Below are 13,540 nucleotides of genomic sequence, written 5' to 3'. Positions count from 1 at the left end.
AGACTTTTTTGTGGATGGGAATGTACAAAACAAACATTACCCATTTACATTAGTTTTCTGGTTTGGAGACCTGAATTATTAGACTGTGACCAAGACTCTTGCAAAGGGTTAATATCTGTGTTAACCTCATTTCAAGTACAATTCCCATGTGAATAACAGGTAACACAGTTTGATACTCCCCAAAGCATATCCATTTATTGTGATTGTATTACTCAAGCCCAGTACAAGGACTTTACCACTGTTTTTAGGGTTTGGGTTTGGGTGACCCAGTTAGCCACTGGTGCTATAATGTTTAGGTATTAGATAAAAAACGTTTTGGTCAGTTGTCACCGTTCTGACTATTTGTTGTCCTGTCCCATCAGACTTAGACTGTCCAGCCACATCCTCTAATCCTGTGAAGGACCCTCTCCTCCAGCTGATCTCCCTCCAGAAGGCCTCTGGTTCCTGGGTCCTGGAGGCAGCGTTGGCTGAGGTACTGGGGAAGACTGAGGAGGAAGTGGCCAAGCCAAAGCCTGCACCGGTAGGTCCACAGAAATAAACTGAGACTCAGCAATATGAGAGTGCTGCAAGACTCTGCACTCACACAGACTATCTGCACGTATATTCTGTAGAATGACCATCAGCTCTGGACAACGGCATGATGACCATTGAACTGAATCTCACCATGATTCCCATGTCTCAGTATCCTTATCTTCTGCCTGTTTCCTCTCTTTCTCATCATCTCTCTCGTTCTCTTTCCCTTACTCTCTTTTTCTGTCTGTGTGTCTGTCTGTCTGTCTGTCTGTCTGTCTGTCTGTCTGTCTGTCTGTCTGTCTGTCTGTCGCTCTCTGTCTGTCTGTCGCTCTGTCTCTGTCGCTCTCTGTCTGTGTGTCTGTCTGTCGCTCTCTGTCTGTCTGTCGCTCTCTCTCTGTCTGTCTGTCTGTCTGTCTGTCTGTCTGTCTGTCTGTCTGTCTGTCTGTCTGTCTGTCTGTCTGTCTGTCTGTCTGTCGCTCTCTGTCTGTCTGTCGCTCTCTGTCTCTCTCTCTCCTCTGTCTGTCTGTCTGTCTGTCTGTCTGTCTGTCTGTCTGTCTGTCTGTCTGTCTGTCTGTCTGTCTGTCGCTCTCTCTCTGTCTGTCTGTCGCTCTCTCTCTGTCTGTCTGTCGCTCTCTCTCTGTCTGTCTGTCTGTCGCTCTCTCTCTGTCTGTCTGTCGCTCTCTCTCTCTCTGTCTGTCTGTCGCTCTGTCTGTCTGTCTGTCGCTCTGTCTGTCTGTCTGTCGCTCTGTCTGTCTGTCTGTCGCTCTGTCTGTCTGTCTGTCTGTCGCTCTCTCTCTCTGTCTGTCGCTCTCTCTGTCTGTCGCTCTCTCTGTCTGTCGCTCTCTCTGTCTGTCTGTCTGTCTGTCTGTCTGTCTGTCTGTCTGTCGGTCTGTCTCTCTCTCCCCGTCTGTCTTTCTGTTCTGTTCTCTCTCTCTCAGGTGGACCAGGAGGTGTGGGCCACGGTTCTAGCCCTGGTATGGCTCTATGGGTTCAAGATGGAGGCTCAGGAGGAGTGGCAGTTTCTGGCCTTGAAGGCAGTATCATGGATCCAGGCTCAGAAAGGTAGCTATAGCTCACTCTCATAGTCCTGGCATCTAAAATGTTGGCCTTCATCTAACCTGATTGGAAATAAATTGTTTCGGTGAAAGCAATTTCCTGGTTGGGATCCACTCTATTACTTAATCTCTCTATTGTGAGTATAATCAATCATTCACAATACAATGTTGGTGGTATTTTGTCTTCTAACAAGTGTTTGAGGATACATTTTGCCCACCCTTGTCCCCATGATTCCACAATATCTCTCATGATACCTGTCCTGGTGATGTGTGTTTCAGCGGCCAGTGTGTCCGAGTGTGTCCAGGCTGGAAACACCCTTTTGGGTTGCCAGGTGCAGAAAGACACATTGGGGCTCTGAGAGGTTCACACTGCCTGTCCTCTCTCTGTCCCCCACGCTCCTGCTACTCTGCCTGGGGTCAGATATACACACAACCCAACCTGCTCCTGGTCCCCTCCTCAAAGCAACATGGTGGAACTAGCTACTGTCCCGGTCTGAACAAGCCTAATTATCAACCTCTCACCTATATTAGCCTACTGTCATTTAATGTAGGGGCACTTATGTATCTCAATGTATTGGTTGTTATTAACATATCAACATGAATCTATGTATTACATATACAGCTATACTTGTCAGACTTTGCTTTGGTTATCAATTCAATAGGCTACTGGAAACAATGTGTTAACTGTACTTGTCATCACTATCCAAAATGCTTGGTAAAATGGAAAGCTAGATGAGTGCCTTTCCGAGTGCCTTTACTGTGTGATCATGTAACACTGTCTATATTCATGCATTTCCTCATATTTTACCACTGTCCTATAAAATCAATGATATTCTACATGTTGATTGGTCATTTCATCTATTTTATTAATGACACCAACCTCTGTTCCTTCTTCATGGAACCTAGATCAGGAGTAGCCAACCCCTCCTGGAGAGCCACTGGGTGTACAGGCTTTTGTTCCAGCCTTGCTATAACACACCCGGTTAATAAGTCCTACACATCATCCTCTCATCAGGACCTTGATTAAATGAGTAAGGGGTGTTAGCTGGGCTGGAACAGAAACCTGCACCTCCAATGGATCTCCAGTAGTGTTCGGTAACTCCTGATGAAGAAGAGTAGAGGCTAGAAGACCACGTTGAATATAGGTCAGTGTGTTATGATAATTGAAGGCAGAATTATTCACAGAGACATACTATGTTGGCTACCCAGCGGACAGACTGGATATCCTCAGACCACCCGTCTATGTGTCCGTCTGGGTCATGCTTGCGGTCCCAACTCACAGAATATTTAATTGATCACACACAGCATCTTCTTGTGTAGTTTATTTACTGCTACTTCAGGACTTTAATTGGCTCTGTGTTGTAGACTCTAAATATAGCCTGCTGACAGTCATTCGTCAGTCTGCTCCTGCCACCCAGGCAACAGCCCCTGTCAACACACACACACAATGACACTGGATGTTTTATTTAGGCCCCTGAACCCCCCTGGAGATGCAGGGAAACTTCCCCGATGTTACAGTTCTCAGTCGCTTTGGTGCATTTCTCACATGTGCAAAATAATAAGTGCATTTCTCAGAACAATTTGTACAAACTGCAATATACAATAGATATGTTTCTAAAGCTAGTCAGTCACTAAAAATCCTTAGTACATCTCTCAAAAGTAAATATTCATGCCAATGATCATGTCAGTGTCATCAGAATGATATGTCATTTAGTCATTGTTCACGAACAAGGTCGTCACAATGTTTAGGCATGTTGTCAATGTAACTGTGTACTTTGACAGTATTACCTGATGTAAACTTAAGCTACAGTTTGGATGACAGTTACTGTATTGAAAATGCACAAGGCTGCACTTCTATGGCATATATCAATTTCAACAGTACTATTTACATAGTACTGTATGTGGGTTATTGATTGAAAGAGACTGGACAACCCAAGGGGCACAAAGGAAAAAAAAAACTAAATTAGAAAGAAACACAGGAAACCACCCCTAAGGCACAACTTTGCCCGCAGCACTGTTGTGCTGTCTCTACACGTCCAGACGTTCCTGTCTGTCGGCCCACATATTCTCATCCACATCACACCGGATATTTTCCCTTCCAATGCAATGTGGAAAGAATCTTTTGGAATGCCTTATCCATCCTCTGCAGGCCTCTACTGTGATGTCCTCACATGCTGCATCCATTGCAGCCAGCAGGGTCATCTGTGTGTGTGGCTGACGATCGTACACCTTCCACCTCCATGCTGAAAATAACTCCTCATTTGGGTTAAGGAATGGTGAATAAGGTGGGAGAAATTCTATGAGCATCCTCGGGTGGGTCACAAACCATTGCCTTATGATGTTTGATTGATGGAAACTCACATTATCACAAATGACCACATACTTTGGCAAATCCTCTCTAAACAGACCCCTCTCATCATCAGGGATGAGAGCCCTGTAGAGAGTCTCTAAAAAGTTGAGTAGATGCTGGGTGTTGTATGGCCCTATAAGGGGGATATGGGTTAGGACACCATGCTCCGAAATAGCAGCACACATGGTGATTTTTTCTCCCCGTTGGCCTGGCAAATCCACAGTAGCTCTGTGATCGATGATGTTCCGACCCCGCCTTCTGCATTTGGTCAGGTTGAAGCCAGCCTCATCCACGTATACAAAGTTGTGAGAGGGTTCACTTGATTCCAACTCCATTATACGCTATATCCCAGAACACACAGTTGAATTTGTTTTGGTAAGGAAGAGTGACATAAAATGTACATATATTGCATGTTCCTTCCACATGTGTGCAGTTTATGCTTACTGTACTATGTATCACTATGTTTTACCTGTACATACTGGTACCGTAGCTCCTTAACTCTGTCCTCATTCCTTTGGAATGGTACACGGAACCCAAACTGGCTGCGCGGTACAGCTGTTTCACACTCATCTGGTTTCTATGCAGCACCCTGTCGATGGTTGAGATGCTAACCGTATGGATGTTTTCAAAGACATCGTTGTCTTCTATAATGGTCCTTTGCATTTCCCTGAGTCTCTTGGCATTGTTTGCTCGGACCATAGTGCAAATAGCCTCCTGTTGAGGTGTGAAAAGGCGTCCTCTGCCACCGGTTTGAGGTAATCTTGCAGTCCTATGTGGGGAAAAATGCAGTGATGCATCGCACACTTTCACATAGACAAAAACTATGCGAACACACATTTTACTGTAAAACATACAGGTCTGTGCATGTAAGGTGCAGTATGTATCTGTATAGAGTATATTTCTGTATGCTGTGAAATACAAGTGGACTACTGTAATATGAAGCATTGTAGGAAGTATACTGTATACTGCTTATATACAGTAACAGTGCACTGTACATTGGTGGACAGACCTGTTCTCTCTTCGAAACGTTTGAACTATTGAGGACACGGTTGATCTCCCAATATTCGGCTGCACCCTTTGACCCGCCTCAGCCATTGTAAGGCCATGATTGACAACATGGTCTACAATAGTGGCCCTTATGTCATCAGATATGCGCCTATGTCCTCTTCTGCCTCTTCCTCTGTTTTGCCTTCCACCACGCATCCTTGCTCCCCTTCTTCCTCCTCTTGGCTGTTGACCCTGTTCGTTTCCTGGTCCATCCATTATTGGAAAATTGCAACTCTGTGTTGTGGTCTGTCTATATATGCTTGCCAATTGATTCTTCATGAGATGCACCTTTGAGCAATTTAGACAACTGGTTTATTGTTCGTTGAACTAACACTTTACATTCCTTCATGAGTGAGGGTCAATTTCACCTGCACGATTCATCAGTTCACGTTTTTGTACAAATGGTCTAATAGAAATGTGTAAAACTATGCTTGACAGTTTATGACAAATAGTTCAACAATTTAGCATGTAATGGCTTATGCAAGGAACTAATGCCTAGATGTTTTCAGGGGTAAGACTATTCAACAGAGAACCATCGACTATATTTTGATCAACATGACATGAGCAATTGATAATGTGGAAAAAAAGCTGACACTTGTACATTATCAATTGCAATTTGTTCAAAGGAATAAGAAATTGCTTTAATGATGTGCACAAGTGACTAGATGATTTGGAATTTGTACAAGTAGTATCAAGAATTGCACTTTTGATCTAAGAAATGCATCAAAGCGACTGAGAAAAACTGTAATATCGTTCACACTGTCAGATCACCAATAGCAAATAAGATAGTAGGCGTGACAATGAACACTGGCCAATGGGTTGAATGCACAACGATTACTATTGGCGTTTGCCTTTATAAACCAGGACGAAGTAACCTCTTCATATATTATTTCTAAAGGAAAGTAGAAACGGAGGGATTTTATCACGAGGACCAGTAAAAAGCAATCATTGAAAACCAGCCTATCACACATTTCAAGGTAATACGTTACAGAGCAGCTTCGTTTGGGGATGACTAGCGTATTATGTGACAGCGTTGAGTTGTAAAAAAAAAATGAAAAAGTTATCAGACATCACTGAAATGGCCCTTAGCCTACTTTGCTTATTATTGTTGGTGGCCAATATACGTTATAAATAGCCATTCGATATCAACATACAGTATCGCATTGTCCTTATTTTATGGAGGTTTAGCTTGCTAGAATAGGCGCAGTCAGGGTGTGACAAGACATTGATCATGAAGTTCCATTACATTACACGTAAGTCATTGGAAGGCGGCGTCTTCTGGATGGGGCGTTTTGTTATTAAAGAGTCCGGAGTCCGAACGAGGTGGGCCGAGCCAAGCACGAACTAGTGGGATTACCACATTCTAGCATTTTTTTTAGATTAAAAACAATATTTAACCTTTTATTTAACTAGGCAAGTCAGTTAAGAACAAATTCTTATTTACTGTGACGGCCTACCCCTGGCCAAACCCTAAACCCCAAGGGTTTCTTTATTTTTACTATTTTCTACATTTTGGAATAAGAGTGAAGACATCAAAACTATGAAATAACACATGTGGAATCAAGTAGTAAACAAAGTGTTAAACAAATCAAAATATACTTTAGATTCTTCATAGTAGCCACCCTTTGCCTTAATGACAGCTTTGCACACTCTTGGCATTCTCTCAACCAGCTTCATGAGGTAGTCCCATGTCGTAAACTCCAGCGTAAAGAGAGTCATTCGCTATTGAAGTTTTATTCAGGAAGGAGCTACGCATTTTACGCACAGCGTTGTTTTGGTAAACGCACAGATCCAGCTGTTTATATATCAATCAGTATGGCGACTAAGTCAGGGAAAGCTAAATCTAAGTCTAGATATACAGATGTACACACAATTTTAGAAGAAATTGATCGGAAAAGTGAGACAGATTGTTGTAGGACGATTCATTTAGCGATTCCCAAGTGGAGGAATATTTTTTTGAACTGAGAGGACACCGTTGTAGCCACTGTGTATAATCTGTAACGTGCCTGCAGAAGAGGAACAATGTCACCGTTTTGGTCTGGTAAGTTCTTCTAATGCTGTTGTTTGAAATTAATAATATATTATTTGTGACATGAAATAGCCTATTTGAGGCTGTTGAGGGGAGGACAGGCCCACAACAATGGCCAAAGTGAAATGTTGTAATATAATAAAGACAGTAGATCTAGCTGATCTGTCATAATATAATAGAGACAGTAGATCTAGCTGAAATGTCATAATATAAGAGACTGTATATGTAGCATGTCTATAATAATATATTCAACCTTATGTTCCCTGTACTCATATCTATATATATCGATATCTGTTTATTATACCTCAGCAGCACAATATTGTATAGAGCTTTGGCAAAGTGGGTGATATATCCTTCCTGTTTGGCCCTGTCCAGGGGTCTCATCGGATGGGGCCACATTGTCTCCTGACCCCTTGTGTCTCAGCCTCCAGTATTTATGCTGCAGTAGTTTGTCAGGGGGGCTAGGGTTAGTTTGTTATATCTGGAGTACTTCTGTTTTATCCGGTGTCCTGTGTGAATTTAAGTATGCTCTCTCTAATTCTCTCTCTCGGAGGACCTGAGCCCTAGGACCATGCGTCAGGACTACCTGGCATGATGACTCCTTGCTGTCCCCAGTCCACATGGCCTTGCTGCTGTTCCAGTTTCAACTGTTCTGCCTGTGGCTATGGAACCCTAAACTGTTCATATTTACTCTTGAGGTGCTGTCCTGTTGCATCCTCTACAACTACTGTGATTATTATTATTTGACTGGTCATCTATGAACGTTTGAAAATCTTGGCCATGTTCTGTTATAATCTCCACCCGGAACAGCCAGAAGAGGACTGGCCACCCCTCATAGCCTGGTTCCTCTAGGTTTCTTCCTAGGTTTTGTTCTTTCTAGGGAGTTTTTCCTAGCCACTGTGCTTCTACACCTGCATTGCTTGCTGTCTGGGGTTTTAGGCTGGGTTTCTGTACAGCACTTTGAGATATTAGCTGATGTACAAAGGGCTATATAAATACATTTGATTTGATAGAGGACTGAGGGTCTTCCAAATATTGAAAGTGTGTAAACAGTTACCCATGTTATTTTGTAAATGTGTATATACACTGCTCAAAAAAATAAAGGGAACACTTAAACAACACAATGTAACTCCAAGTCAATCACACTTCTGTGAAATCAAACTGTCCACTTAGGAAGCAAAACTGATTGACAATAAATGTCACATGCTGTTGTGCAAATGGAGTAGACAACAGGTGGAAATTATAGGCAATTAGCAAGACACCCCCAATAAAGGAGTGGTTCTGCAGGTGGTAACCACAGACCACTTCTCAGTTCCTATGCTTCCTGGCTAATGTTTTGGTCACTTTTGAATGCTGGCGGTGCTTTCACTCTAGTGGTAGCATGTGTGGGTTGTAGACTCCGTCTCAAGTGGCTCAGGTAGTGCAGCTCATCCAGGATGGCACATCAATGCGAGCTGTGGCAAGAAGGTTTGCTGTGTCTGTCAGCGTGGTGTCCAGAGCATGGAGGCGCTACCAGGAGACAGGCCAGTACATCAGGAGACGTGGAGGAGGCCGTAGGAGGGCAACAACCCAGCAGCAGGACCGCTACCTCTGCCTTTGTGCAAGGAGGAGCAGGAGGAGCACTGCCAGAGCCCTGCAAAATGATCTCCAGCAGTCCACAAATGTGCATGTGTCTGCTCAAATGGTCAGAAACAGACTCCATGAGGGTGGTATGAGGGCCCGACGTCCACAGGTGGGGGTTGTGCTTACAGCCCAACACTGTGCAGGAAGTTTGGCATTTGCCAGAGAACACCAAGATTGGCAAATTCGCCACAGGCGCCCTGTGCTCTTCACAGATGAAAGCAGATTCACACTGAGCACATGTGACAGACGTGACAGAGTCTGGAGACGCTGTGGTGAACGTTCTGCTTCCTGCAACATCCTCCAGCATGACCGGTTTGGCAGTGGGTCAGTCATGGTGTGGGGTGGCATTTCTTTGGGGGGCCGCACAGCCCTCCATATGTTCGCCAGAGGTAGCCTGACTGCCATTAGGTACCGAGATGAGATCCTCAGACCCCTTGTGAGACCATATGCTGGTGCGGTTTGCCCTGGGTTCCTCCTAATGCAAGACAATGCTAGACCTCATGTGGCTGGAGTGTGTCAGCAGTTCCTGCAAGAGGAAGGCATTGATGCTATGGACTGGCTTGCCCGTTCCCCAGACCTGAATCCAATTGAGCACATCTGGGACATCATGTCTCGCTCCATCCACCAATGCCACATTGCACCACAGACTGTCCAGGAGTTGGCGGATGCTTTAGTCCAGGTCTGGGAGGAGATCCCTCAGGAGACCATCCGCCACCTCATCAGGATCATGCCCAGGCGTTGTAGGGAGGTCATACAGGCACGTGGAGGCCACACACACTACTGAGCCTCATTTTGACTTGTTTTAAGGACATTACATCAAAGTTGGATCAGCCTGTAGTGTGGTTTTCCACTTTAATTTTGAGTGTGACTCCAAATCCAGACCTCCATGGGTTGATAAATTTGATTTCCATTGATAATTTTTGTGTGATTTTGTTGTCAGCACATTCAACTATGTAAAGAAAAAAGTATTTAATAAGAATATTTCATTCATTCAGATCTAGGATGTGTTATTTTAGTGTTCCCTTCATTTTTTTGAGCAGTGTATTTTTTTCTTCATATTTTTTTCCCACATGTTTTTTTCTCCATTTTTTGGGGGGTTGTGTGTTAGAATACCATTTTGGCATTTTGTATATAGTTATTTGTTTCAAAATGTATACCTTCACCAATTTGGCCACTTGGGTACATTTGGGCTACTTGTGTGGGACTCCTGGGTGACTTCTTGATAAATGTCATGTAGCACACTCATTTTGGAAGTTATCATTCTGAAAGTTTGCACAAGTACTGTTGCCCTCTTATGTTTTTCACTGAAATTGTCCCCATCATCCTATCTGAATGTTTGTTTTATCTTGTTCATTTTAAAGATGAAGATGAAGATACAACAATAAAAAAAAAAACGTATGTTTTTATTCATTGTATTATCTAAACCAGATCTATTGTGTTAAATTCTCCTACATTCAATTCACAGTTACACAAACTTCAAGAGTGTTTTCTTTCAAATGGTACCAAGAATATGCATATCCTTGCTTCTGGGCCAGAGCTACAGGCAGTTAGATTTGGGGAATGTCTTCAGGTGGAAATTGAAAAAAGTAGGGGGGTAGTATCTCTAATTAAGAGAGAGTTATGTTCGTAACCAATATTTACAGTTATACCCCCTGTTTCTGCATGGCTGTTTTGTTCCTCAAAACATTTTGAGTCATCTGATGCTTCCCAGATAATATCTGTTTGCAATTTATTTGGCAGTCTACAGTAGTGTTTCCCAACCTGGGGTACTAGGACCCCTGAGGGTATTTGGCCTATCCATAGGGGGTACTTGAGAAGACTCATGAGACCGTAGGCTAACTGGTTACATGCACATGAGCGATTACTTCAGGGGTACTCTGGACAGAGCAACATGTACTTGGTGGTACAGTAACCTACTCCACAGGACCCGAAGGCTATTTAAAGTTATTATTTGTATAATTCATACCATCTTAAAGTTTAAATCACTTACTGTTTTCATAATGTGGCTGCTTGGCTCGGGATCATTTGAATACTGTGCTACAGTTGCCCCCAACCCGAGCAGCCATGACAAAACCAAATGTGCTTACAGCAAGAGACAACAATTGTGACATGTCTATCATGCCAATGTTTTGCCAACCGATGGTAGTTTAAATTCTTATACTTTAATGCTCTGGGCAAAACAAGAAAAATACAGCCGGTAGAAGAACTACATTCACCCCTTGCCCATAAACGTGTAATTAGTATGAAACTTCTGAAACAGGGAGAGAACCTAAATGGAACAATTGAATAGGATCTCTATGACTACTTCAACCAGAGGTTACACAGGATGGACACTGGACAGAAATTAACATTATTGTGTCAAGCTGCTGTGATCATTTCATTGTTTATTGTTCACAAGAAATTCAGGCATGGTTATGTCCTTTTTACACAATGCAACTGTTGTATGAGGAAATGTGTTCTGGGAAGACCAATACTGGATTACCTGACAAAGCAATATTCTTTATTTTATTTTACCTTTATTTAACCAGGCAAGTCAGTTAAGAACAAATTCTTATTTTCAATGACGGCCTAGGAACAGTGGGTTAACTGCCTTGTTCAGGGGCAGAACAACAGTACCTTGTCAGCTCTGGGGTTTGAAACGTTCTGGTTACTAGTCCAACTCTCTAACCACTAGGCTACCCTGCCACCACGGTACCTTGTGTGTGTGTGTGTTCATATGCATGTGTGTGTGTGTGTGTATTTATCAGCAACCAGCAGTTATGGAGCATGACCATCATGGTTAGATACACCTCTCCAATGGCCCTTATCTTACTGTCAGTAGTTGCATTCTGTGGCTGCCTTTTATAAAACAATTTATCATAGACGCTTGGCATATTACGATTTATTGTTACACGCCAATTAACTTAATTGAAGTGATGTGAACAGTGCCTAATTCGAGTTAAGAGGACAATAATATCACACCTGACTTCCCTATTCAGGTGCCAAAATGGTGAACTGCTGTGGATTGGTAACAGTCAAGAATGAACCAGGTACTGTTTGAAAGCAGAAATTATTGTTTACTTCCATGTCTGTGTGGATTTTCATTCTCCCAGGCATGAGCTCTCATCAGTATCTTGTTTATCCTCTCTCCATCCATCGCTCCCTCTCTCAGTGCCTCTGAAGAGTATTGCTGTGGAGGTGAGTGTCCAGGGGCATGTAGCCACTGTGAGCTCCACTCTGCAGTATGAGAACCAGGAGGAGAGCCCTCTGGAGGCCATCTTTGTTTTCCCTCTACCAGGAGAGGCTGCTGTCTGCAGGTTCAGCGCCAAGATAGGACAGACTGAGGTGGTGGCTGAGGTTCAGGAGAAACAGAAGGTGAGGGGAGATGACAAGTCAACAATGAGACAAAAGCAACAATGCAGATCCACAAAAGTATAATTTGTTGCAGGATTCATAGTTACATAGTTACTACACAGGTTTAAGAACAACTTGGTGTAAAGTCTTACTGTGGGCAACTATACCCAATTTGTTAACCAAGCAGTCTATGACTTGCGGAGCTTCAAGAATCAGTATTATCCTTTTGACCACTCTCATATCACTATTGTCTCAGGCTGATGATGCGTCCTTGTGTTCCTCTGTCCCCCTCTCAGGCGCGGGAGCAGTATGATGATTTGTTGAGCTCGGGCCAGCAGGCCTTCCTATTGGAGGAGAGTGATGAGAGCCCGGATGTGTTCAAGCTGAGTGTAGGTAGTCTGCCTCCAGGGGAGAAGGCCTCTGTCAGCCTGGACTATGTGACAGAGCTGGCTGTACAGGCTGACGATGGCCTGAGGCTCTGCCTTCCAGCTGTGCTCAACCCCCGCTATCAACCCCAGGGTAAGAACATGGACCCCTGTATGGAGAGACACAAACCACTAATACATCATAGTGCAGAATAAAACCTTGTGGGCAGCAGTGTGACTAGGAACCAGCAGCTGGTCCCATAGGGTGGTGGTCTTCAGTCCTGCTCTTGAAGACCCACAGGGAGTGGTGCAGGCTTTAGTTCCAGTCCAGCTTAAACACATCTGATTGACGTGTTGTTGAGTTGAAAGGTAGAAGTGCTGGGCTAGAACAAAAACATGCTAATTTGTGGGTCTCTCTCTCCTCTCTATCCTTCTTTCTTCTGTCTCTCCCTCCTCCTCCCTCCCTGACCCCATCTCTCTCTAAGGGTCAGACAGGGGTAGTGGTGGCAGTGCCCTGGTGTCCTCGGTGCCTGCTGGTTCTGTGCCTTACAGTCTGTCCCTCAGTGCCCATGTGTCGTCCCCTCATCCCATCTGTAGAATAGAGTCCAACTGTTCCCTGGACCCACTCAACTACCTCAACACAGAGAAAACCCAAGCCACGGTACCTTGTGTGTGTGTGTGTGTTCATATGCATGTGTGTGTGTGTGTGTATTTGATATACAGTCAAATCAAATTGTATTGGTCACATACACATGGTTAGCACCTGTTAATGCGAGTGTAGCTAAATGCTTGCGCTTCTAGTTCCGGCAGTGAAGTAATTATACAACAAGTAATCTAACAATTCCCCAACAACTACCTAATACACACAAATCTAAAGGGGTGAATGAGAATATGTACAGTTGAAGTTGGAAGTTTACATACACCTTAGCCATATACAGTGCCTTGCGAAAGTATTTGGCCCCCTTGAACTTTGCGACCTTTTGCCACATTTCAGGCATCAAACATAAAGATATAAAACTGTATTTTTTTGTGAAGAATCAACAACAAGTGGGACACAATCATGAAGTGGAACGACATTTATTGGATATTTCAAACTTTTTTAACAAATCAAAAACTGAAAAATTGGGCGTGCAAAATTATTCAGCCCCTTTACTTTCAGTGCAGCAAACTCTCTCCAGAAGTTCAGTGAGGATCTCTGAATGATCCAATGTTGACCTAAATGACT

The 13,540-nt window shown here is 43.5% G+C and overlaps 2 protein-coding genes across 2 annotated transcripts in view; both read left to right on the top strand.

Moving 5' to 3' along the window:
* Window positions 1-2,403, top strand: part of LOC110503154 (von Willebrand factor A domain-containing protein 5A) — a 39,342-nt gene extending 36,939 nt beyond the window's left edge. The window contains exons 16-18 of the mRNA XM_036961292.1: window positions 363-520; window positions 1,452-1,575; window positions 1,848-2,403. Of these exons, the coding sequence (XP_036817187.1) occupies window positions 363-520; window positions 1,452-1,575; window positions 1,848-1,927 (362 nt within the window). The 3' untranslated portion in view covers window positions 1,928-2,403. The remainder of the gene's footprint in view (window positions 1-362; window positions 521-1,451; window positions 1,576-1,847) is intronic.
* Window positions 2,404-5,799: 3,396 nt separating this feature from the next.
* LOC110503155 (von Willebrand factor A domain-containing protein 5A) overlaps window positions 5,800-13,540 on the top strand; it is a 46,896-nt gene continuing 39,155 nt past the window's right edge. Inside the window, exons 1-5 of the mRNA XM_036961293.1 lie at window positions 5,800-5,942; window positions 11,596-11,646; window positions 11,769-11,971; window positions 12,247-12,469; window positions 12,801-12,976. Of these exons, the coding sequence (XP_036817188.1) occupies window positions 11,604-11,646; window positions 11,769-11,971; window positions 12,247-12,469; window positions 12,801-12,976 (645 nt within the window). The 5' untranslated portion in view covers window positions 5,800-5,942; window positions 11,596-11,603. The remainder of the gene's footprint in view (window positions 5,943-11,595; window positions 11,647-11,768; window positions 11,972-12,246; window positions 12,470-12,800; window positions 12,977-13,540) is intronic.

This window comes from Oncorhynchus mykiss, chromosome 24, assembly GCF_013265735.2.
Source record: "Oncorhynchus mykiss isolate Arlee chromosome 24, USDA_OmykA_1.1, whole genome shotgun sequence".
Taxonomy (NCBI): domain Eukaryota; kingdom Metazoa; phylum Chordata; class Actinopteri; order Salmoniformes; family Salmonidae; genus Oncorhynchus; species Oncorhynchus mykiss.
The sequence above is the reverse complement of the archived record's forward strand: the minus strand, read 5'-3'. Positions and strand labels throughout refer to the sequence as shown.